The sequence below is a fragment of the Erinaceus europaeus genome, unplaced genomic scaffold (genome assembly GCF_950295315.1).
Source record: "Erinaceus europaeus unplaced genomic scaffold, mEriEur2.1 scaffold_510, whole genome shotgun sequence".
NCBI lineage: Eukaryota > Metazoa > Chordata > Mammalia > Eulipotyphla > Erinaceidae > Erinaceus > Erinaceus europaeus.
In genome coordinates this window covers 60,448-86,244 of record NW_026648028.1, presented here as the reverse complement: position 1 = coordinate 86,244, position 25,797 = coordinate 60,448, and the positions used below count along the sequence as shown (strand labels likewise).

At 39.8% G+C, this 25,797-nt stretch overlaps 1 protein-coding gene across 1 annotated transcript in view; it reads left to right on the top strand.

Annotated features, from left to right (window-relative positions):
- The first annotated feature begins 1,312 nt into the window (after positions 1-1,312).
- NCKAP1 (NCK associated protein 1) overlaps positions 1,313-25,797 on the top strand; it is a 35,737-nt gene continuing 11,252 nt past the window's right edge. Inside the window, exons 1-13 of the mRNA XM_007522143.2 lie at positions 1,313-1,410; positions 2,023-2,081; positions 6,692-6,837; positions 10,093-10,225; positions 13,027-13,146; positions 13,998-14,137; positions 15,279-15,410; positions 15,899-16,117; positions 16,301-16,431; positions 17,510-17,607; positions 21,996-22,089; positions 24,567-24,649; positions 25,077-25,157. Of these exons, the coding sequence (XP_007522205.1) occupies positions 1,365-1,410; positions 2,023-2,081; positions 6,692-6,837; positions 10,093-10,225; positions 13,027-13,146; positions 13,998-14,137; positions 15,279-15,410; positions 15,899-16,117; positions 16,301-16,431; positions 17,510-17,607; positions 21,996-22,089; positions 24,567-24,649; positions 25,077-25,157 (1,482 nt within the window). The 5' untranslated portion in view covers positions 1,313-1,364. The remainder of the gene's footprint in view (positions 1,411-2,022; positions 2,082-6,691; positions 6,838-10,092; positions 10,226-13,026; positions 13,147-13,997; positions 14,138-15,278; positions 15,411-15,898; positions 16,118-16,300; positions 16,432-17,509; positions 17,608-21,995; positions 22,090-24,566; positions 24,650-25,076; positions 25,158-25,797) is intronic.

The window sequence follows — 25,797 nt, the reverse complement described above, 5'->3', positions numbered from 1 at the left end:
GTTTATGTTTTAATATTAAAAAATGTTAAGTCTATATATCTTCTGTTATGTTGTATATAAATGTTTTAACTATGCTGAGAAATTTTAAACTTTTTGGAATTAGTTATAGCAAAATAAAGCATTAACGATGAAATTTTGATATGTAAAGAAAAGATTTTTTACATAACTTGTTCATTACACACTCATTATAAAAGTAGCTGGTATTCAAATTTAAGTCTTAACTCCAACATGTGAGGTCTTTCCAACCACTTTCATTGTAAAATACATACATGTTTTTTTCAACATTTGCTAGGCTGTAAATATAGCGCTAAGATCAAACTGCAAGTCTAGTTTGTTGTAGTGAGATACTTAAAAAAATTTATTTATTTATTTTCCCTTTTGTTGCCCTTGTTTTTTATTGTTATTGTAGTTATTATTGTTGTTGCTATTGATTTGTCATTGTTAGATAAGACAGAGATAAATGGAGATAGGAGGGGAAGAGAGAGAGGGGGAGAGAAAGACAGACACCTGCAGACCTGCTTCACCGCCTGTGAAGCGACTCCCCTGCAGGTGGGGAGCTGGGGGCTCGAACCGGGATCCCTACACTGGTCCTTGCGCTTTGATCAATAAGGGAAAACATGGAATGATGCTTTGAATGGGGGTGGCATATTACAAAGGACTCCAGGGAAGGAGGGAAAAGAAGAGGATGAAGAGGCATTGTCCTGTTGTGTCTGTCTTCTAGACACCAATCTAGAGGAGAAGTGAGGTTGTGCGTTACAGGTTAAAGACTATAATGTAAACATCCCAGTTAAAAAGAAGGTGACGCGCATTCCAGCACTCTTTCCGTGTTATGTGTGCGCCTCTGTAGTTCGATCCCTCATCCCTTGTTTTATCCATGCAAACCACACACCTGCCTTTTTGCTATTTTTTTTTTTACTTAAAAAAAATATTGGAGTCATAAAAATATAGCATAATTTGTTTTGAGATTTATCCATGTTACTGTGGACGAACATCTAGTTCCAATTTATTGTTGAAATATAATCCATTGGGGGGCCAGGCGGTGACACACTTGGTTAAGCACTCACATTGCAGTGCGCAAGGATCCAGGTTCAAGCCCCTGCTCTTCACTTGCAGAGGGAAAGTTCACAAGTGCTGAAGCAGGGCTGCAGGTGTGTCTCTTGTCTTTCTTCCTCTCTGTCTCCCTCCCTCTCTCAGTCTCTATCCAACTATATATATATATATATTCCATTGAATGGCTATATCAGGTAGTTATTCCTTTACCAGTTGGTAGACCTATGAGCTGTCTTCCAGGTAAATGTTTTTAACCTTTTTTTTTTTGTCTCTTTCAGAATCTTTCTGTTTGTCCTGAAGACGAATCGATCATCATGTCTTCTTTTGTTAACACTATGACTTCCCTAAGTGTAAAACAAGGTAATAAATCTCTTAAGTAACAGTGTATTTTCTTGTAAATAAGCTTCAAATTTGATTATAAGGACCCAAGTTTAACAATTAATTTTTACAAGTAATCTTATCTTAGTTTTGGACATATTTAATTAATTCTGCATCTTCATTCTCTTCTTGCTAAGGCAAAAGTTCCCCCAAATGGGTATATGATTATGCTTATATAATCCAAGAAAACGTGTGTGTGTGTGTGTGTGTGTGTGTGTGTGTGTGTATGATTATATAATCCATACATCCGTCCTCCCTTCCCTCCCTTTTTTTCCCTTTTCTTTTTTATTTGATAGAACAGAGAGAAGTTGAGAGAGGGGTAGGGGAGGTAGAGAAGGAGAGAGAAAGAGGGACACCTGTAGGCCTGCTTCGCAGTTTGGGAAGCACCCTCCCTGCAGGTGGGGAGTGGGGTCTCCGACCTGGGTCCTTGCGTGTGGTAAGGTGTGTGCTCGTCTGGGTGCACCACTGCCTGGACGCCCCCCAGCTTTTTTTTAACTTTTTTATGCATGTCCTGAAGTGGAATTGTTGCCACTCTTAAATTCTACTGTGACTGTAACTGTGAAAAATTAATTTATCTTTTTTCTACTATTATAGTTGAAGATGGGGAAGTATTTGATTTCAGAGGAATGCGATTAGATTGGTTTAGATTACAGGTAAGAATAGCTTAAATACTTTTTGTCTTAATGTTTTATTATTCAGTACCTTGGTTAAAATGACAAAAATACTCATTGTTATTTACCTATTAAAAAGACTTCTTTTGTATAACTAGCTATAGTCTTTACTTCATAGATGAAATCTTGATTTTTACTGAGATATAATTGACATATTATAGTAGGTTAGTTTCAGTTGTGCAGTGTAATGAATCAGTATGTGTGTGTGCTGTAAATTGATCATCACAATAATATTTACAGGGCTGGGGAGACAGCATAATGGTTATGCAAAAAGACTTTCATGCCTGAGGCACCAAAGGTCTCAGGTTTGAACCCAGCCCCCACCACACCGAAGCAGTTTCCAGTGCTGTGGTCGGTTTCAGTCTCTCTCTGCATTTTCACACCTCTGTCTTTGTAAAATCTCTCACACATACACACACACACACACACACACACACACACACACACACACACACACACACACACACACACACACACACACCACACATTGAGAGTTAGAGTTCATTAGTTTCTGGATGGAGTCCTAGAGAGAGCACATATATTTTTGGCAATATGTTTAGTTCTCTAATGTGGTTTTGTTTTTAAGTTGCTACTTTCAACCTCAAGATACTTTGGCCTTTTCACTCTGTTGTCTCATGTTCTAAAGGAAAATGTTTTCAAAGAGATAGATTTTATAAATGCAGTTCACAAGTAGTCAGTGGAAATTGGAGAGTTACTTAGTAGAGCATCCAGGAAGGATACATGAAATGACATTATCCTAAAATATTGAATCTGTGTATACTGTAGGTTACTTTCTTCTGTTAAAAATAAAGTTGAGACATAACATGTTCTTGTTTTCAAAAATCTGTGAAACAAAGTTAAGTCAAACTTAACAAATAGTAATAGAAGAGAAGTTACTCATTTTGAAAGTCATTGGTACAGTACTCCAAACCTGGTCCTCCACGTTCAGCTTTGTGCTTCCCCTTTCTGTTCTTATTTCTCAGCTTCTGTCCATGAGTGAGCTCAGCATAGGAGCATAGGGAAAGGTGCCGTTTTCTTAATTTGATGCTTTTCCTGGTGGTTGGCTGACAGTCGCTGATATTTCTAGTCGCTGATATTTCATGGCCTAGAGCTGTATCACTGTATTAGTCTGCATATCATTTTCAGTTTTGTTTTTGATAGAGATAGATAGAAATTGAAAGGAAGAAGATAGAGGAGACACAAAAAGAGATACCTGTGGCCAGGCAGTGGCGCAGCGGATTAAGCGCACGTGACGCCAAGTGCAGGGACCGGCAGGGACCGGCGTAAGGATCCCAGTTCCAGCCCTCCAGCTCCCCACCTGCAGGGGGTCGCTTCACAGGCAGTGGAGCTGGTCTGCAGGTGTCTGTCTCTCTCCTTTCCTCCTCTCTGTCTTCCCCTCCTCTCTCCATTTCTCTGTACTATCCAACAACAGTGACAGCAATAACAACAATAAGAACAAGGGCAACAGTAGGGAAAAAACGGTCTCCAGGAGCAGTGGATTCATGGTGCAGGCACCGAGCCCCAGCAATAACCCTGGAGGCAAAAGAGAGAGAGAGAGAGAGAGAGAGAGAGAGAGAGAGAAGGGGGAGGAGACCTGCCGCACTGCTTCTTTGCTCATCAAGGCTACTCCCTACAGGGAGAGGGAACCAGAGGGAACCTGCTTTCTTGCACGCAGTGACATGTGCACACTACTGGGTGTGCTACTACTCGGCCCCTTGAGTTTTCTTAATCAGGAAGAAATCATGCCTACATTTCTCCTTTGTTACGCGAACACCAGTTATAGAAGTTAGACCCACTCAAGTGACTTTATTTTAATTCTCCTTTAAGATCCTGCCTAAATAAGGTCACGTTCTTCTTTCTGAATCCTTTTATTTAGGGGTGGGACTAATGGTTTATAGTGTCTCTGCTGCTCCATGGGCACAGTTGAACACTCCATGTTTTAGATGATCTTAGGTACTCTGGAGATGGGGCCTTTCAACATAAGTGTCTTGGGGACAAATCCAGTTTTACTTTTCACCATGATGGGTACATAGAGTCTGTCAGAGATTACCTTGCTAACATATATATATATATATATATATATTTTTTTTTTTTTTTCCTTTTTCTTTGGTGTCTCTATGTTGGTAAATAGTTTCTTCTCCTCATCATCCTCTTCCTTCTCCTTCTCCTTCTCCCTTTTTTTCCACCAGGGTTGTCACTGGGGCTTGGTGTCCAAGTGATGAACCCACCACTCTTGGCATCATTTGTCCCTGGTATCATCCTTTTTTTTTTTTAAGTTTTTAAAAAATATTTATTTATTCCCTTTTGTTGCCCTTGTTGCTTCATTGTTGTAGTTATTATTATTATTGTTATTGATATTATTGTTATTGATGTCGTCATTGTTGGATAGGACAGAGAGAAATGGAGAGAGGAGGGGAAGACAGAGAGGGGGAGAGAAAGACAGACACCTGCAGACCTGCTTCACTGCCTGTGAAGCGACTCCCTGCAAGTGGGGAGCCGGGGGCTCGAACTGGGATCCGTTGCACTTAACTTGCTGCGTTACTGCTTGACTTCTGGTATCATTATTCTTATAGTGACCTTTATCATTTGTAGGGACTAAGCTTTGATTTTTATTTTACTTAACAAGCAGTGCATATTTAGTCTTTTACTGTTTAATGGATATTGTTTCATATATCAGGCTTCTGGGATAGAGTTAAAGAACTTCGTTTTTGAGCAGGAATCAGTATTAATCTCTGTGCATCCTACTTCTGTTGTCTCAGTGTTTGTTTCGCAGGGGTTTAAATGAACCCAGAGGAATGCTGTATATGCCATGGACTGATGTCATAGCTAAAGAACACTGAGTTTGGGGTATGCGCCATCTTATTATCAACTACGCGCATTACTGTTCTTCCTTCCAGAGGGAGACTTTATTCCATCCCTCATATTTGGTCAATGCATGAAGAACTCTGATGAATAAGTGCTTTGGGCCTTGTATTTTGGACATACTCAACAAGATGCATGCGATGTGAGATTTGGGAAGGAGAAGCTCCCATAAGTAGATGCTTACCATCATCAGTAGTTATTCTGTCATCTCTCTAATCCTTGCCTGTTTAACTCCTGAACTACCGGTACCTGAGGGGGAAAAAAAATCACAGCCCTGGCTAGATTATTGACACCAGAGTCTCTTCAGAGGCCTCTGCCTACTGCTCCAGTTCTTCAGCTTTCCTCTCCAGATAGAGTAATCTTTCTAAAACAATCAGCCATTATACAGAAACTTGAATAATTCACAAAAAAGTCTGAATTCCTTCACAGGTTATACAGAAGTCTGCATGCCTGCATGACTTGAGCAAATCTCAATTTTCCTTCTCTTTCACATTTATGCAGTAGTCAGATTGATTATTACTTTATTTATTTTTTTAGGTAGTCCTTGTTCTCTGCTCTTTTAAAACACTCACCATCCAGTGAGTGATTTACCACCCACAGTAGAATTCCTCTCCCTAAGGTCTGTACTGATGATTTTGGTTAAGTCCTGTCATCTTTTTGGTCAACTCGCACTGATTATTTATTTATTTGTTTGTTTGTTTTTGTCTCCAGGATTATTGCTGGGGCTCAGTGCCTGTACCACATATCCACTGTTCCTGGAAGCCATTTTGCCCCCTTTTGTTGCCCTTGTTGTTTACTGTTGTTGTGGTTATTATTATTGTTATTGTGATTGATGTCATTGTTGTTGGATAGGACAGAGAGAAATGGAGAGGGGAGGGGAAGACAGAGAGGGGGAGAGAAAGATAGACACCTGCAGACCTGCTTCATCGCCTGTGAAGCGACTCCCCTGTAGGTGGGGAGCCGGGGGTTTGAAATGGGATCCTTACACCTGTCCTCGAGTTTTGTGCCATGTTCACTTAAATTGCTGTGCTACCGCCCGACTCCCAATTTTTTTTTTAAACCATCTTCAATATTTTTCTGCCATAGTACCTTAATGCCGTGTATTTTTATTCCGTGTAGTAGTCTTGTCGGGGCCAATGATGGTGTCTGAGAATTAAGCTAGGACTTCATGCAGGCATAATACCAATAAGTTGCTTCCCAGGCTCAGTTTTCATTCTGTATTTTTGAGAGGGCAGGGGAGGTAGAGATACTGTAACATTGCTTCACCATCCATAGAGTTCTCCTGGCACTGTTCTTGATGCTCTTACATGCTGGGCTAAAGCCTGGTGAGCAGCCTGCCTTAGAAACAATATCTGGTTTCCACTGATTAATTTCATCTAATTGTTTCCTGTTGTGTTTCCTCTCATGAACTGGTTTAAAATTTTATTTTTCTTTACGGTGAATGTGACAATTCAGTATTTCATAATGTTCGACACTATAACACCAGTTTCTGACTGACCCATATGTTAGATTCTGTCTCCTGGGCTGTGTTAATTTAGTTAATTTAAAGAAATTGGTGGCAATTTCAAATTTCGTTCACTATAGGCAATTTTTAAAAGGTGATTTTACTGGTACAGCATGACAATAAAGTTGAAGTATATTTAGATATGTGTTTGTTTCCTGTAGAATAATAAGGCTGAAGTCATTGGTCTGTATTGAAACTGCTTTTGCTTCTTGCTGTATTTTCACAGGCTTACACTAGTGTCTCTAAGGCTTCACTTAGCCTTGCAGATCACAGGGAACTTGGAAAGATGATGAATACTATTATTTTTCATACAAAAATGGTAGATTCCTTGGTGGAAATGTTGGTGGAAACATCAGATCTCTCCATATTTTGGTATGTTATAATTTTTATTAAATCAGAATTTGAAGCTTTTAGTGTCTTAACTTTTTTCTCCCCTGAGTTTTATGTTAAGAGAATTTAGTAATGGCCTTTTTTTTTTTTAATTTATTTATTTATTTTGGTGTATAGTTCTTTTTTTCATTTTTATTTAAGAAAGGATTAACAAAACCATAGGGTAGGAGGGGTACAATTCCCACCACCCCAATCTCCATATCCCACCCCCTCCCCTGATAGCTTTCCCATTCTCTAGCCCTCTGGGAGCATGGACCCAGGGTCATTGAGGGTTGCAGAAGGTAGAAGGTCTGGCTTCTGTAATTGCTTCCCCGCTGAACATGGGCGTTGACTGGTCGGTCCATACTCCCAGTCTGCCTCTCTCTTTCCCTAGTAGGGTGGGTCTCTGGGGAAGCACTAATGGCCTTTTAAGAGTAAAGAAGATAATGGGCAACTTGCCACCAAAAATTTTTTACCAAGATGGGATTTTATGTCTGTTTCTAGTACTCTTAAGAGACTTCCTGGTACAAATTTTCTTTTTCCTCTCACTTTCTTTGAGGAAGCGAAGGTCTAAATTACTTAAAGGCCTGCTTTTGCATCTGTTAAGTAAGGTGGTGAAAGTTGTGGATCAAGGTGAAATACACCATATGTTGAAAGTTAAATACCACACTGTAATTTCACTGGACAGCAGTAAGTCAGACATTTAAATCATTATGAGGTGGTGACTGCTGCCTCCTCTGTGCTTGACTCACTTCTGTCTTCTTCCTGGCTTCTCTTGTTTACAGATCTGTGTCTTCTTTACAAGATACAGTTCTTGAGGAAACGACATACTTTTGTTTCCCGGTTATCTAATATAGTAGATATTTTAAGGTTTGAACAAATAAGCAAACCTGACAGCGCTAAAATTAATAAACAGTGGTCACAGGATTAAAACTAAAGTATTTTGACTCTGGAAGTGCAGTATTAATTATTTCTTGCTTCTTGACACTTTCCTCTAGGGGAGCTAATAGAGGGAATATTTCACTTTTTTTCCCCCTAAAAAAGCTGAGTTGAAATAACCTTAGTGAATACTGACAAGTAGTTTTATTTTTTTAAAGATTTATTTATGAACACATTAAAAGGGAAGAGAGAGAGAGAGAGAAGAGAGAAGACCGGAATTTCACTCTAGTATATGTGAAGCTTCATGCTTAAGAGTTCAGTGCTTTAGCTAGCACACCTCTCCCTGGGCCATACTGATAAGTAGTTTCTGTGTATTGAATAGTGATTATAATGAAAAGCTTCCCTTTACTTGCTTATTTGGGGAAATAATCCTACCCACACTGGTTTAGAAGTTTGTTAGAATTTTTTTCTTCTTCAGTTATTTGGGTTTTGTTTGTTTTTGCATAGCTAGGGCCCTACACATGCTTATTTCTTAGCATGGACTGGATTTAATTTTCTTTTTTTTTTTTTTAATATTTATTTTATTTATTTATTCCCTTTTGTTGCCCTTGTTGTTTTATTGTTGTAGTTATTGTTGTTGTTGTTGTTGGATAGGACAGAGAGAAATGGAGAGAGGAGGGGAAGACAGAGAGGGGGAGAGAAAGACAGACACCTGCAGACCTGCTTCACCGCCTGTGAAGCGACTCCCCTGCAGGTGGGGAGCCTGGGTTCGAACCGGGATCCTTATGCTGGTCCTTGCGCTTCGCGCCACCTGCGCTTAACCCGCTGCGCTACAGCCCGACTCCCCATGGACTGGATTTTCATTCAGATAGAGAAATGGAGAAAAGCAGAAAGAGAAACTACGTGGGGGGGGGGCAGGTGGTAGCGCAGCAAGTTAAGCGCACATGGCGCAAAGTGCAAGGGCTGGTGTAGGGATTCCTGTGCGAGCCCCCAGCTCCCCACCTGCAGGGGGGTCACTTCACAGGCGGTGAAACAGGTCTGCAGGTGTCGATCTGTCTCTCGTCCTCTCTGTCTTCCCCTCCTCTCTCCATTTCTCTCTGTCCTATCCAACAACAGTAAACAACAAGGGCATCAAAATCAGGGGAAAATGGCCTCCGGAAGCAGTGGATTCATAGTGCAGGCACCGAGCCCCAGCAGTAACCCTGGGGGCAAGAAGAAAAAAAAAAAAAAGAAAGAAAGAAACCACATGGGACCAGAGCTTCCTTCAGTGTTCTAACAACATGTGGTATAGGGACTTGAACCTGAACAAGGCATAGACCCTACCTGGGTAGATAACCTCTCTAGCGCTAGTGAAAACACTTTTTAGTTTGAATATATCACATGTCCAGTTTACAAGAACTTCAAAGATTATTTGGAACCTTGTACTATTGTCTGATTGAAAGCTATCTTGGAAAGAAAATAGAATGTTTATTTACTTTTGATATATAAAGGGTTTCTGTTTGTAAAAGAAGGACATTTTGCCTTTCTTGAAAATTAAAGCACTTAGAATACCGTTAGAATTTGTAACTTTAAGTCATATTTAACATTTAGCCAAATTTTTGTAATCATGTTGTTAATGTTTGTCACCACCAAATTAAAGCCATGTCTTGTCATCCTAAGATGCATTGTGTTTATATGATCACATATGACATAGCTCAAATCTGAAAGTAAAGCTGACAGTCTGTCATTGTTTCATTGACAGTATTTTTCTTTCTTAGCACATAAAATTACGGCATTTGGGGAGTCGGGCTGTAGCGCAGCGGGTTAAGCGCAGGTGGCGCAAAGCACAAGGACCGGCATAAGGATCTCGGTTCGAACCCCGGCTCCCCACCTGCAGGGGAGTCGTTTCACAGGCAGTGAAGCAGGTCTGCAGGTGTCTGTCTTTCTCTCCTCCTCTCTGTCTTCCCCTCCTCTCTCCATTTCTCTCTGTCCTATCCAACAACGACAACAACAATAATAACTGCAACAATAAAACAACAAGGGCAACAAAAGGGAATAAATAAATAAAATAAATATTTTTAAAAAAATTATGGCATTTGTTACAATTGGCGGTGACTTTGTTTTGGTGAAATTTGACCACATAAGATTTAAATGTTATCTATTCATGTACGATAGATACGGTTTGGTTGTTAAATTTTTAATTGGAAAAAAAAAAATTTATTTATCTGGAATGTGTAAGAAACATGCTTTGTAAAGTAACAGCTTTCTTTGAAGACTGAATACTCTTGGTGAGTGAAACTCACTCACTTCTGTCATATTTAACCATAAAGTATTGTGTCGTCAATTTTTATTTCAACTATAAAGTTATGACTATAATTTTCAATTTGCTTTCTTATATAGTTTTTATAGCCGTGCTTTTGAGAAGATGTTTCAACAGTGTCTGGAGCTACCCTCTCAGTCAAGATACTCCATTGCATTTCCGCTACTTTGCACTCATTTTATGAGTTGTACACATGAACTGTGTCCAGAAGAGGTAATTTCAAAGTATTACGACTGACATGGTGAACAGAATAAACTAGACCAAATATGTAGCCACCCAAATGATCATAGGATCATAACTGCCTAATCTAACTTCTTATGATATAGATATAATAACCATAGACGTGTGGATAGAGACATATGCATACAAATTCATAACAACACATGCATTTATAAAATCATTTGCACTTTTATTAAAATAAATGATGGGTCAGGAATTGATATTAATGGCAAAACTTATGTACAATAGTTGATTCTTTATGCTTTTATTCTTTTTTTATATTTATCTTCTCTTTTGTTGTTCTTGTTTTTTATTGTTGTAGTTATTATTATTATTGATGTCATCATTGTTGGATAGGACAGAGAGAAACAGAGAGAGGAGGGGAAGACAGAGAGGGGGAGAGAAAGAGAGACACCTGCAGACCTGCTTCACTGCCTGTGAAGCGACTCCCCTGCAGGTGGGGAGCCGGGAGCTTGAACCGGGATCCGCACGCCGGTCCTTGAGCTTCACGCCATGTGCACTTAACCCGCTGTGCTACTGCTCGAATCCCTATGCTTTTATTCTTAACTAGCACTGAAAAGACTTGAAAGGTGAATGGATAGACTACTGTCTAAACATAGATATGTCAGAGAGGAATGCCAGTAATTTGTGAAAGTAATACATAATTTTAAGCAAGCCCAAATTTCCTGCTATTTGTACAATGTAAACAGAAGCAAGTGGATAGCAGTTACTGAATACTGAATGCGACTGTCCATTTTAGTTATACAAAGTATCAAAAGGCACTAGATGTTTCTTTTAGGTGTTGAAGAAATACACTTTGTTTTTTAAAAAATATTTATTTAATTCCCTTTTGTTGCCCTTGTTTTTTTATTGCTGTAGTTATTATTGTTGTTGTTATTGATGTCATCGTTGTTGGATAGGACAGAGAGAAATGGAGAGAGGAGGAAAAGACAGAGACGGGGAGAGAAAGACAGACACCTGCAGACCTGCTTCACTGCTTCTGAAGTGACTCCCCTGCAGGTCGGGAGCTGGGGGCTCAAACTGGGATCCTTACGCCGGTCCTTGTGCTTTGTGCCACCTGTGCTACCACCCGACTCCCAGAAATACACTTTCTAAGTGTTGTAAGAATGCATCCTAATAGTAGAGAGTATTCTGTTAGAGCTGGGGAGATAGCATAATGGTTATGCGAACAGACTGTCATGCCTGAGGTTCCTAAGTCCCAGCTTCAATCCCCTGCACCACCATAAGCCAGAGCTGAGCAGTGCTCTGGTGTTTCCCTCTGTGTGTGTGTCTTTCTCTGAATCGCTCTCAAAAATAAAATAAAATAATTTTTTTTAAAAAAAAGTATTCTGCTACAGTTTAACTTGGGTCAAGGCTCTTTACTTAGAATTACAGAACTTGCAGATGACTCAACAGTTAGTTCATTTGACAGATGGATTACAGAGAAAAGTTCCAGAACAGCCTTATGTGCTGAATTTTTAAAAAGATAGTACTGTGTGCAAGAGATTTTAAATCCACGTCCTGTTAGGTCAGTAGTGTCTGGAAAAGAAGACGTATTAATGGAAAGCAGCAGGATGTCATTCTGCATGTATGTGCTGCTCAGTACGGTGATTGATTCATCATCTCTAGTCTTTGAAGATTAGTGATTCGATCCTGGTCTGTAAGATTTGTATTCAGTCTACATCACACCCACCACCACAGTTCTGTGTCCTCCTTAGTCGTATTGTTAAAAAATCTTTCATATGCTGATAACTATCTTCTGAATAGATTCTATGTCCTGCCAGTCTAAAGTATTTGTAATTACCTTGCTGCAACATGTCCAGAATGCAGCTAGTGACTCTCCACATGTCACTGAACTTTGGACAATCGAAGACATCCCTGCCTTTGTCTCTACCTTTCTGTATGTCCAAGATTCTCTCGTCCTTGTCCAAGCCACATCCTCTTGTCTGGATTTTTATCACTGAGTCTCCTCAGTGATTCGAGTCCGCTGTTGTTCTTCTAAAGTGTTATATTTAGCACTGCCCCCACAGGCAGGAGCAGATCATGGAGAGAGACCTGTGACATGGTCAAAATACAACAGTCAAGTCAGGACTGTATTTTAAATAAGGCTGCTAGACCACAAGCCATGCTCGCTCATTGTTCAGCATTCTTTCCCAGGTAGAACTGATAATAAGGGTTTGGTTTTTCAAATATTTATGATTTACTGGATAGAGATAGGGAAAACAAGATGGGATAGTGAGACTGAGAGGGGGACGAGAGATAGGCACAGACACCTGCGGCACTACTTCACGATTCATGAAGCTGCCCCCTGCAGGTGGGACCAGACTTGAGCCCAGGTCCTTGTGCATGGTAACAGGTAAATTCAGCCACCCAGTGGACACCCCCCAGCCGTATCCCAAGCCCCCCATCTTGTATCTTTTAGGAATTTGAACTTAGCTCCATAAAGTCCGAAGTGTGTTTTAATTTTAAATCTTAGTAAAATGAGTCAATACAGAAATCGGTCTTACATTGCATGTTTGTTATTTTAGTATTTCAGAACTGAATAAAGAACACTGTAGAATCAGATATATAGTTTAGGAAAATACTAGCCTTGTAGTATTTCTTCCAGTTATGTTTGTATAATCATTGAGGACTTCACTTATGCTATGGTAGCCGAAGAGAAGAAATCTATGCTATAGCCCACTCTGGTCCTGCTCATGGAGAATGAATGGTCTTTAGCCTAACTTTCCATGTTTACTTAAAGTTTTAATTTAAACTCCATTATTTTAACTGTTGTTGTTATTCTGGTCTAATAGCGACATCATATTGGAGATCGCAGTCTTTCCTTGTGTAATATGTTTCTGGATGAAATGGCCAAGCAAGCTCGGAATCTTATCACTGATATTTGCACAGAACAGTGTACTCTTAGTGACCAGGTAAGAATTTAAATGGTTCCTTATATTAGGAAGTGTTGCTGAGGAGTTATTCTGATGCAGTCTCCGCCCCCAGGTTTTACTATGCCGCGCGAAACCCTAGCATTGCCCCCTTCAACCAATCCTGGCCCTACACGTCACCTCTGGTTGTCGCCCAATAAAAAGTCCCCTCACCCCCCCCCCCCTCTGGGCTCTCAGCTCTCCCTCTCTGAGGTCTCGCTCCCTGCTCTCCCCGTGGTCGGCCATTGCCGGCTGGCTCCACGTGGTCTGAACCAACCCCCCCCCCCAATCCTATAATAAAGATTTGTGTACCCCTTTGCTCTGGACGTCCGCTCTCTTCTCCGCGGTGCAGCCCGACACCAGACCACCACCACAACAAGGAAGTGTATATATTAAAGCAAGAATAGCTACTGTGTGCTAGTTCCTTTTCTTATCTTTATTCTCTAACTCTCTGTACATTTCATCATCTCTTGTTGTGAATTTCATTACTAGTTATGTAGCTTGCGCCAAGGTCTCTTCCTGACGCTCACATCTTTCTCTGGCTTTGCACTTGGATACACCACCTGTGACTGACTATTCAGTGGACACCGAACACATTATATCTTAACAGTTTTATTTTTCATAGATCATTTTTCCTGCCAGTAAAATGTTGATTTAAGTCCATCTCTGAAACATTTTTCATGTAAGATTTACCTATTTGTGTTTTCTGCTAACTTCTGGGCTTCTTCAAGCTAATTAGGTAAACTTTATTTCTTATACCTCTTAGTAATATGATATTTGCTACTAAGATTTTCTTTGAAATGTTACTGTGTTTTGAAGCAATTGATAAAAATATTGGATTTTTTTTTTTTAAGTTGCTGCCCAAGCATTGTGCCAAAACCATCAGTCAGGCAGTAAATAAGAAGTCAAAAAAACAGACTGGCAAGAAAGGGGAACCTGAAAGAGAAAAACCAGGAGTTGAAAGCATGAGGAAAAACAGATTGGTAGTGACCAAGTAAGCCACCCATTTTTATCATTATTATTATTACCATCATCATTTTGTCTTTATTTTGATAGGACAGAGAGAAATTGGGAGGGAAGGGGAACGTAAAAGGTGCGAGTGACAGAGTGGCACCTGCTGCCCTCTTCACTGCTCAGGAAGCTTCCCCCAGCAAGTGGGCAGTGGGGGCCCAAACCCAGGTGCTCGGGATGATGACTTGTGAGGACTTGTGTGCGTAAGCGGTGTGCCTCAGCCTGGCCCCCACCACCCACGTTTTCAATTACGTATTTTTACTGTAGATGGGAAGAGATTTGGGTTGTGCTGGTGGTATGGCATTAGTAATGAAATAATGCTTAATTGTAAAATTTTTTTTCCTAGGCATCAACTTATTTGTACCTTTCAAAACTTGATTAACCAGTTAGTGCTTGTTTTTATTCCAAAATGCACATTTTGAATTTTTGAAGAAAACACATGTAATAGATATTTGTCTCTCTCTCTCTATATATATATATATGTATATATACACACACACACATATATATATATTAAATAAGAGTAAGAACTTGTCTGGAACTAAAGGGGTACACTATTATCAACAATCTATAATTTCCATCTTATTTAAAACCCAAATATCTGAGGCTTTATTTTAATTAACATCATATATTAGGTCATTCTTGAAATCATTATTTTAAAATAGACACATCAGACCAGACACCAGGACTGTTTTCTTGTTTGCTCGTTCAGAAGAAAGACCTAAGTGAGTCATAACAGATAAATGTTTTAGTTTGTTTATAGTAAAACTTCCTAGTTCTTTGCTACCCTCATTAGGTTGTTATTTTATAGACACTTCCTTCCCCCCCCCCCCCCCAGAACAGAAAGTACAGTGAAAGTTGGATATAATTGACTTTAGGAAGAAAAGGAAGGAAGGAAAGAAAGGCTTTTCTGTATGGTCATTATCATCCAAGGTAGAGAGGGATGATGCTGTCAGTGGAAAATTGCTCTCAAATGTTAGGGCACAGAGTATTTTGAACTCTTGTCAGGAGAGAGAGAGAAAAACACATTATACAATTATCTTGAAGTAAGGTCTCATGTGGCCAAGATGAAGTCTTGATTGCAGCGTGGTGTGTTGACTGTTCACTGTTGTTTTCCTTTTCAGCCTGGATAAATTGCACACTGCGCTCTCCGAGTTATGCTTCTCTGTAAACTATGCACCGAACATGGCAGTCTGGGAGCACACTTTTACTCCGCGAGAATATTTAACTTCTCATCTGGAAATCCGATTTACTAAGTAAGAAAGAATGTCGACATTTTGTTTGTTGGTTGAGTTAGTAATTTTTTTGTATAGGTATTCTTAATATCAAGCCAGAGTTTCTTTTCATGAAGAAGGAGAAAGATAATGGCACTGGTATGTCGTGTAAGTGACGTCATCTCATAGAGCCTCAGCTCCCTTTTAAGTAAAGTGAGGTTAGAGTAAATCATTGTGTTTCAGATGACACCATGGCAGCTCCGTAGGGTCATAGAACCATTTTAGCAAGTTGCAGTTAGCATTTAAAGAAAGAAGGAAAGGAAAAATAATAAATAGGAAAGGTGTATTGTTTGTAGTACTAAGTAGAACTACTGCTTCATGAATTTTTTTGAAGATAATGATTGTTTTGTTTCTCTGTAACATTTATAATTAATTTTACTGCTTATTGAATAGTAGAAATGAGGTTGAACCACTTGTTTATTTAGATGTAAAAATCAGAGCTCTTTTCTTATTCTCTTTTCCCCACGTAGATCAATTGTTGGAATGACTATGTATAATCAGACTACACAGGAAATCGCAAAACCATCAGAGCTTCTCACGAGTGTAAGAGCATACATGACTGTTCTCCAGTCAATAGAAAACTACGTGCAAATTGATATCACAAGAGTGTTCAATAATGTTCTTCTTCAACAAACACAACATTTAGACAGTCATGGAGAGCCAACCATTACAAGCCTGTACACAAATTGGTAAGATACACATTTTGAAACTTGGAGTGGTAAAAAGTTTCTTTGTAATAAAGTATAAAGGTTATTTTTTATGGATTAAGTGTTACTTCTTTTTAGAAAACAAAGTCATACACAGAAATGCATACAATAATAAATTTTGAATTAAATAATTTCTTCCGGTTGTAATTTTACATTTCTCCTTAGGTATTTGGAAACTTTGTTAAGGCAAGTCAGCAATGGCCATATAGCTTATTTCCCTGCAATGAAAGCATTTGTGAATTTACCTACAGAAAATGAGTTGACATTCAATGCAGAGGAATATTCTGACATATCAGGTAAATCATGTAATAGCTTTTCTATATTTTTTAATATAGTGAAGGAATCTTGTTTTGTTTTGTTTTTTTAGGGGGGATTGGCTTTTGTTTCTATTATACCTGTTTCATTAGAGTATATGGTTAATTAAATGTTAGCTCTTAGATTTAGTTTTCATTATTGTTACCTTTTTTGTGTGTCTGTATGTATCAAGATAGGCTTTTATATTTTAAGGGTTTTTTTGTTCTTGAGGTAGAGTATTTCTATGAACTTCCCTTTTATAACTATATTTGATTATTTCATAATTTTTGGCATACTATTTTTTTTTTTAATTTTTATTTATTATTGGATAGAGACAGAGAAATTGAGAATGGGATGGGGAGATAGAGAGGGAGAGAGACGAGAGAGACACCTGTAGCTCTCCTTCACCACCTGTGAAGCTTTTCCCTTGCAGGTAGAGGCCCGGGGCTTGAACCTGGGTCCTTGCACACTGTAATGTGAACGCTTAACCAACTGTGCCACCGCCTGGTCCTGCATGCTATTTTTCCTTTTCAGCAATTTCAAGACATTTCTCTTGATTCTTCTTTGTTTTGTATTTTTTTATTCGTGATTGACAAGATTATATTATAAGATAATAGGGGTATATAGTAAAGTTCTGTACCACTGTTAACTTTTTTATTCTGCTGCCTTTTTTTTTTTTTTTTGCCTCCAGGGTTATTGCTGGGGCTCAGTGCCTGCACCATGAATCCACTGCTCCTGGAGGCTATTTTTCCCCCTTTTGTTGCCCTTGTTGTTGTAGCCTTGTTGTGGTTATTATTGTTGTCATTCGTTGTTGGATAGGACAGAGAGAAATGGAGAGAGGAGGGGAAGACAGAGAGGGGGAAAGAAAGACACCTGCAGACCTGCTTCACCGCCTGTGAAGCGACCCCCCTGCAGGTGGGAAGCTGGGGGCTCGAACTGGGATCCTATGCTGGTCCTTGCTCTTTGCACTTAACCCCCTCTGCAGACTTTTTAAGATCTTGCATTGAGAATTTGCTTTCATAATGAAATGTTCTAATGTATTAATACTCCGTCAAAGTATAAAATCACATTTCTTTTCAGAAATGAGGTCCTTGTCGGAACTGCTAGGTCCATATGGCATGAAGTTCTTAAGCGAAAGTCTTATGTGGCACATTTCATCACAGGTTGCTGAGCTGAAGGTAATATGGCCTTTAGTTCTTATTTCAACTTTTAAAAAACTGAAATGTAATTGATGTCGTGTACTAGATTCAGGTATATAATGGAATTACTCAATCAAGAGTATTATTAGCAGCAAACGAGACTATTTAATTACTTTAACTTCACGTGACAGTCGTACTAGGTAACTGAAGTTATGACGCTAACAGGTGCGTTATTGTCATTGTTCCTTAGTTTTGGTTGTTGCTGGGCTTCCTTGTTGTAGGCCAACTTCAGATGAGAAGAGAAAGATTACAACAGAGAGGCAAGAGGAAAAAGACACCACAGCACTGAAACTTTCTCATCTGCTGGGGGCTGGGTTTGAGCTTGTGTCAGGCACATGAAAGAGCAGGTGTAGCATCCTGCTGAACTGTTTTGCAAGCCCTAGCATGTTCTTCAAATTGCATTTTTTGTCTAGCTTTATTTCATAGACAACAAAGCTAAAAGCTTAAGAGAGGTGAAGTAACGTAATAAAACTTAGATTCTTGACTTTTGGTCAAATCTTCGTTCTGCTGGACTATAATCCTTTTTGTTTTTTGTTTTGTTTTCACCAGAGCACTGCTCAGCTCAAGCTTATGATGTTGTAGGGGATTGAACCTGGGACTTTGGAGCCTCAGGCATGAAAGATTCTTTGAATAACCATTGTGCTTATCTACCACAGCTCGATAATCTATTTTTTTGAAGGGCCGTGTTAAAGACTGTCAGCCAGAATCTTTAGTTTGAATTTCTAGTTTGAATGTGTTGTTACATCTTCAGATATTAACCACAAATGCTAGATTTATTTGCCACTTTAAAGCACTATTTAACCATTGACCTTTAAAAAAGCAGTGTTTTATAAATCAGTATTAAATCACTAATAAAAAATTAAATCACATAAAAGCAACATGTTTTTAAATTTTTATTAGTGGTTTAATTTTGACTTAAAAGTGTAAGACAATAGGGGTATAATTCCATACAGTTCCCACCACCAGAGTTCTGTGTCCCATCTCCTCCATTGGAAATTACAGTAGTTTTCCCAAGGCCACAAATGGGTTGATTATATAACTGTCTATCTGTATGTATGTATGTATGTATGTATGTATGTATGTTTTTTTCCCTCATATTTTCTTTTTTTAAATATTTATTCCCTTTTGTTCCCCTTGTTTTTTTTTTTTATTGTTGTAGTTATTATTGTTATTGATGTCATCATTGTTGGATAGGACAGAGAGAAGTAGAGAGAGGAGGGGAAGACAGAGAAGGGGAGAGAAAGATAGACACCTGCAGACCTGCTTCACTGCCTGTGCATCGACTCCCCTGCAGGTGGGGAGCCGGGGGCTCGAACTGGCATCCCTATGCGGGTCCTTGCGCTTTGCGCCAATTGCACTTAACTCGCTGCGCTACCGCTCGACTCCCCCCCCCCCATTTTTTCAGTGGTCCTGCCTTCACTCTTTTCCTAGTTCACCCCTATCCCTACTACTTCCAAGTATAAAAAGCGCTGTGTTTATACACGTGTAACAGTTACTTGCTATAAAGCAGCGTGGAAGGAGAAAGTGAAAGAATAGAGAAAACCGTATGTTGTAGTTGGGATACAGTTGGCTCAAACTGCAATTTATTTGTGGCTGGGGGGCAGCTGGAGCCTCACGCATGGCTGATGTCATCACTCCCAAGCCAACACTTTCATTCAGATGAAGAGACGGAGAAAGGGAGAGACACCACACATTTAGAAATTTAGATTGGGTGGTAGCGCAGCAGGTTACACATGGTGTGAAGCGCAAGGACTGTCATAAGGATCCTGGTTCGATCCCCGGGCTCCCCACCTACAGGGACGTCCCTTCACAGGCAGTGAAGCAGGTCTGCAGCAGGTGTCTATCTTTGTCTCCCCCTCTGTCTTCCCCTCCTCTCTCCATTTCTCTTTGTCCTATCCAACAACGACGACATCAACAACAACAACAGTAACTACAACAGTTAAACAACAAGGGCAACAAAAGGAAATAAATAAAATCTGAAAAAAAAAGAGCTCCCACCAGTGCTGTGACGCTCTCATTTCTAATTGAGAATGTCTTCTTGGACTAGAGGGACAGAGATGGAGCAGCAAGCTCCCTTTTTGTGTTGTTATGCTATTTTTATTTCTTTGAATTTCCTTTATTGGCTAGAGACAGCCAGAAATTGAGAGCAGAGGGAGAGAGACAGAGACAGACACCTGCCGCCCGGCTTCACAACTTGCAAAGCTTTCCCCCTGCAGGTGGGGACTGGGGACTTGAACACTGTAACGTGTACTCAACCAGGTATGCTACCACCTGGCCCCCTGTTTTTATTTTTCCACATCAGTTTATTAAGGAAACGTTGACTTACAAAGACTGTTGTCACGGGGTTAAATTTCCATTTCCCTCCATCATAAGGGACTTTACACCCTCTCACCCCTCTCTCATCTCCCCACTTTTGGGTGCCCATAGACCTGCTGGAATCTAGCACAAGTCTCCTTTTAGTAAAAGACACTGTATTTGCTACCGGACCGTCGAGTATCTGTTCTTCCTCTAGTTTCAACTGTCCAGCTTACTCTGTTTGCCTGAGTGGTCATATATCAAATCAGAATCTGATCAGTCTCTCTGGCAAATCCCGTCATTGACAGTGGGCTTTCGTTAATTGACTGAGTTGTGCGCGTCTCCTCCTGGCTGCCACCTTCAGTTCATTTCAGTCCTTCATCTCAGTCTTGACTTCTTCCTTGGACTTCTTACTGATCGTGGCGGGTGCCGGGGTCACTTGAGCTTCTGCTTCCCACGCGAGGGAGCAGGTCTATACCGAATGATCATGTAAGCAATAGCACAAGCAACACGAGGAGGAGGTAGCCTCAGGAGAAGGGGAAGAGGGCTGTGTTTATTTAGTCATTCAGGTTTCTCAAATAGAGAAAGGCAGAAGCAGAGTGGGAAAGACACCACAGCAGCAAAGTTCCCTCCAGTGTGGTGGGGCTGGACTCAAACCTGGGCATGCACGGCAAAGCGAGGACTTTGTCTAGTTGAGCTATTGGGCTGACCTGTTTTTATTTCTTATATTTGCACTGACATGAACTAAACAATATGGTCGCATCATTTCTTTAATCTTAAAAATGATCTGAATTGTACTTGTTCCTGTTTTAGTTGAGGATGTCACTGTTTAAGAGTGAATTTGTGTGTCAGTAAACAAAGGAGAGTTTTATTTTTAATGGATGTGGATAAAGCATGTGTTAAGACATAGCTCTATGCCTATGGACTCACGGTATAATAATTTTATTACTTTCTAGAGAAGAAAACAACCAGCCTTTTCCCCCCTAAAGTTCCCAGGTGGTCTGTTTCTCCCCCCACACCTGCCAAAATTGTTCTAGTTAGTTATCTGCTGAACCTATCCTAGATTTTTTTTTTCCTCTCAAATGAAGTGAAAAATTGAAACATTACTTGTGCTAAGAATTTAACCAAAAAACATGATGTTTTTGTTGTTTTCAGTTTGTTATAAACCTTTCATTTTATTTTTAAAAAATACTGTATTTATTTATTGGCTGGAGACCACCAGAAATTGAGAGTGAAGGGGTGATAGAGAGCGAGAGAGAAGAGAGACACCGGCAGCACTGCTTCACCACTCACAAAGCTTCCCCCTTGCAGGTGGGGACAGGGCCTAAAATCTGGGTCCTTGTGCACTGTAACGTGTGAGCTCAACCAGGTGCACCTCCCCCCCCCCTTTTTTTTAACCAGAGCACTAACCAGCTCTGGTTTATGGTGGTGTGGGGAATTGAACCTGGGACTTTGGAGCCTCAGGCATGCGAGTCTTTGTATTACCTTTATGCTATCTGCCCTGCCATTTGCGGCAATTCTTAGTGTTCAACTTTTTTTTTTTTTTTGCCTCCAGGGTTATTGTTGGGGCTCAGTGCCAGACTTGGAATCCACTGCTCCTGATGGCCATTTTTCCTTTCTTCCTTATCTTTTTTTTCTCTTTTTTTCTTTCTTCCTTTCTTTCTTTCTTTCTTTCTTTCTTTCTTTCTTTCCCCATTTTATTTGATAGGTCAGAGAGAAATTGAGAGAGAAAGGGGAGCTAGAGAGTGAGAAAGAAACAGAGCCATCTGAAGACCTGCTTCACTACTCGTGAGATGTCCCCCTGCAGCTGGGGTGGGGAGCAGGGCTCAGAACTGGTTCATGTACGTAGTGCTGTGTCTGCTCACCTATGTTGTTTTCTCCTGGAGAATTCTCTCTTGAATTTGCAACTTGAAGGAGGAACACTAGCCTGTTGTAAATAATTTTCATGACTCTTTAGATTTTTATGGATTGTGCTATGTACTTGCCAGATTGTAACTTTCAAGCATATTCTTATCTTGCTAATCTAAAGAGATCTCTGCCTGACCTGTGGGTTTTTTTTCTTTTCTTTTTAGAAACTCGTGGTGGAAAATGTTGATGTTCTAACACAAATGAGGACCAGCTTTGACAAACCAGACCAAATGGCTGCACTCTTTAAAAGACTGTCGTGTGGGTGACTGATAAAGCTTTTTTCAATAATACTGACACTTGACATTCACTGTTTAACCAGCTACTGAGGAGAACTAGAAAAGTTCTTTTTTGCAAAAGACCCTAAGTATATGATTTAATCTGTTTCGCAGTCTTTTTTTTTTAACTAGCCTTAGTACCGTGTGTTAGTGAATATCATGATATCATTGTTTATTTTCATGATTATCTCATGATCTTATTAAAGTTGACGCAGTAATTTTAATTAATTTCAAAACTAGCTTTGAACCTGTAGCTTTCTTTTTTAAAAGCTTCATTGATCTGTAATTTATTTTTAATTTTTTAAAGATTTTTATTTATTGATGAGAAAGGTAGGAGGAGAGAAAGAACCAGACATCACTCTGGTACATGTGCTGCTGGGGAGCGATCTTAGGACCTCGTGCTTGAGAGTCTAGTGCTTTATCTACTGCGCCACCTCCCAGACCACTTGGCCTGTAGTTTATATATATATATAATGAAATGAACACACTTAAGTAAACAAACAGATTAGAACAAATGAATATACCTGTTACCCAGTCAAGACATAGAACGAACAGCTTTACACTTCGATAGTACTTTCCATCTACAGGCCACAAAGCCAGACAGCTTCTTCGCATTGAAATTTCATTCTCCTCCTTTGCAGGACTTTCATCTCTACTTTTTTTCTCCCAGTCATTTTTCTATAACCCTGTTGGGGAAAGTAACCAGTTTTGTCAGTACACCTTAGATGTATCTTAAATATTCACCCCCAGCCTTAGCTGTCAGCTAAATGCTAGTTTAAACAGCTTTCAACACGTGACCCATGGTTGGCAAGCAACTAGCAGCAACTCCACTACAGAGCTTTCCCCCCCCCCCCCCTCCTCCAGGGTTATTGCTGGGCTTGGTGCCTGCACCATGAATCCACCGCTCCTGGAGGCCATTTTCCCCCCCCTTTTTGTTGCCCTTGTTGTAGCTTCGTTGTGGTTATTATTATTGCCCTTGTTGACGCAATTCGTTGTTGGATAGGACAGAGAGAAATGGAGAGAGGAGGGGAAGACAGAGAGGGAGAGAGAAAGACTGTCGCCTGTGAAGCGACTCCCCTGCAGGTGGGGAGCCGGGGGCTCGAACCGGGATCCTTACGCTGGTCCCTGCGCTTTGCGCCACGTGCGCTTAACCCACTGCGCCACTGCCTGACCCCCCACTACAGAGCTTTTTCAGACTGTAGACTAGGTCTGGCCAAATAACACACTTGGACAGTGCTCTGCTTTCTCAGGCTTGAGCCTGTCCCTCACCACAAAGTGTCCTACTTCACACCCACCTGCGTTAAATATAATGCCCCAAGTCTGTTGCTTTCTGTTCATGTGGTTCTCGTTTAAGGCTTTCACATTTGTAACTACAGTCATAACTTTCTAATATTGCAGCCAATCTTCTCTTTATATTTCCCACCTCCCATATTCAGAGTCAGAATCTAAATATACTTTTTTAAATTTCATTTTCTGTATTAAAAAGACCCTGACCAGCCTCCTGTTGCTGAAGCATTATCTAGCTGCCCTGCACAGCCCTAGCAGTTTGGAGAAGGTTCATCCTGATTTTGTTAATCAAGTTTGAATATTAACTATCTAGTAATAATTTCCAAAATGATGCTCTCTAACCAGAATGTAAGTGGCTAAGTCTGTTCATAGTTTTCAACAACCTGTTCTTGCCACACTGCCTGTAATGTCAATAGTTACTTTTATTTATTGACTCTCGGGGCTTCAGCAATTTAAGAATTTGGCAGGTCCAAGTTCTAGGGCCAGTTATCAGCCTTCTATTTCTTGTACACTGTAATGTAAATACTTAACCAGGTCCCCCACGCACTTGGTTAAACATACACATTACAGTGCACAAGGACCCAGGTTCAAGTCCCTGGTCCCTAACTTGCAGGGGGCAAACTTCACAAGTGGTGAAGCAGGGCTTGCACAAGTGTCTCTCTGTCTCTTTCCCTCTATTTTCCCCTCCCCTCTCAATTTCTGTCCATCTCTATCCAATAATAAATAAACAAAAATGTTTTAAAAGGCATAGATTGGGGGCTGGGTGGTGGCGCACCTGGTTGAGTGCACATATTACAGTGCACAAGGACCCAGGTTTGAGCCCCTGGTCCCCGCCTGCAGGGGGAAAGCTTTGCGAGTGGTGAAGCAGGGCTGCAGGAGTCTCATTCTCTCTCTTGTCCCCCCTCCTCCTCTCAATTTCTGGCTGTCTCTATCCAATAAAGATAATAAAAAAATATGCCTATATATTAAAAAGAAGGCATAGATTATATTATACTTGAAGTAAACTGTAATTTTATTTATATTTACATTAGCTGTCAACATTTGCCTCTTACCCATTTGTTATAGCCAGATTGCTATTAATTGTCTTTGTTATGACAATTTTATGACTGTTTTCTTCTAAGAATCCAGTTTACACCTTTTTCTTCTTTTCTTCTCCCCTTCCTTCCAATTTAGCTGTTGACAGTGTTTTGAAGAGGATGACAATAATTGGCGTAATTTTATCTTTCCGATCATTGGCACAAGAAGCACTTAGAGATGTAAGACACCATTATAAGTACAATTCCTATATCAAAATTATTCCTTTTAAATTTCCCAGAAATCTTTAGGACTTTAGTTGGCAATGATAAAATTAAGTCGCTATTTTCATTGTTCTGTAAAGTATAAAGAAATCAATTACTAAACTCATTTTTTGGTTTGCTATCAAAGTCTAAGAGACGTAACTTGCAGGGATATTGTGATCCTCTTAACTTCACTCTTCATTAAAGTCGTTTTTGTGTTTGGCAATGGCTGTTTAGCGGCAGATACATTGCATTTTGACATATCTTATTATTTTAGAAAATCACATGAAAGTACATAATATACAGTTGTGGTTTTTTTGAGAAAACTAGAATTGAATGGCTATTATTTAGTAATTTTTAGGAGTTGGCATTTAAAAATAACTGTGTTCTTACTTGTCCTGCACAGGTCTTATCATACCACATTCCTTTTCTTGTAAGTTCAATAGAGGATTTCAAGGATCACATTCCAAGAGAAACTGATATGAAGGTAATACAACATCTTTTTGGATTTTACTGTTTCTAAAGTGAATTACTTTGGTTATATATGAAGTAAAATTGGATGAATCCTAAATAGTATGAAGTCTTTACCCTAAAGCTGTCAGTTTGCATACTTTTCCTTGAAATCGTGTTTAAGAACTCAGCACCAAATGCTAATAGATATTTTATTTTTATTTATTTATTTTTTGTTCATGTTTGCAGAATTTTTTTATTGGGGAATTAATGTTTTACATGCTAAGAGATATTTTAAAGCAGTCTTCCGTGGCCACTTGTATTCATGTAAAACGGACTTAAATTTTATCTTTGTTGTTGTTGTTAAGCTGATAGCTCTTCATACAGAGTCATAAAGCAAAATGAGGAAGATAAACCTGTGAAATGAAAGTCGCTACATTTTATTTGTTTTTGGTCATTGCCAGGCCTTTACTGCCCTGGCTGACTCTTTCAGAGAGAGAGATATCAGAGCATTCAAGGCCCCTCCACTATGGTTGTGGCTGGGCTCAAACCTGAGTTGTGCTCATGGCGGAACAGGAATAATAAGTAAACTGTTTTGCTGGTCCCTTTGCTTGATTTTAAATCAAACTGAATCCCATAACCTTTAAAAATTGGTGTTGGGAGTCGGGTGGTAGCAC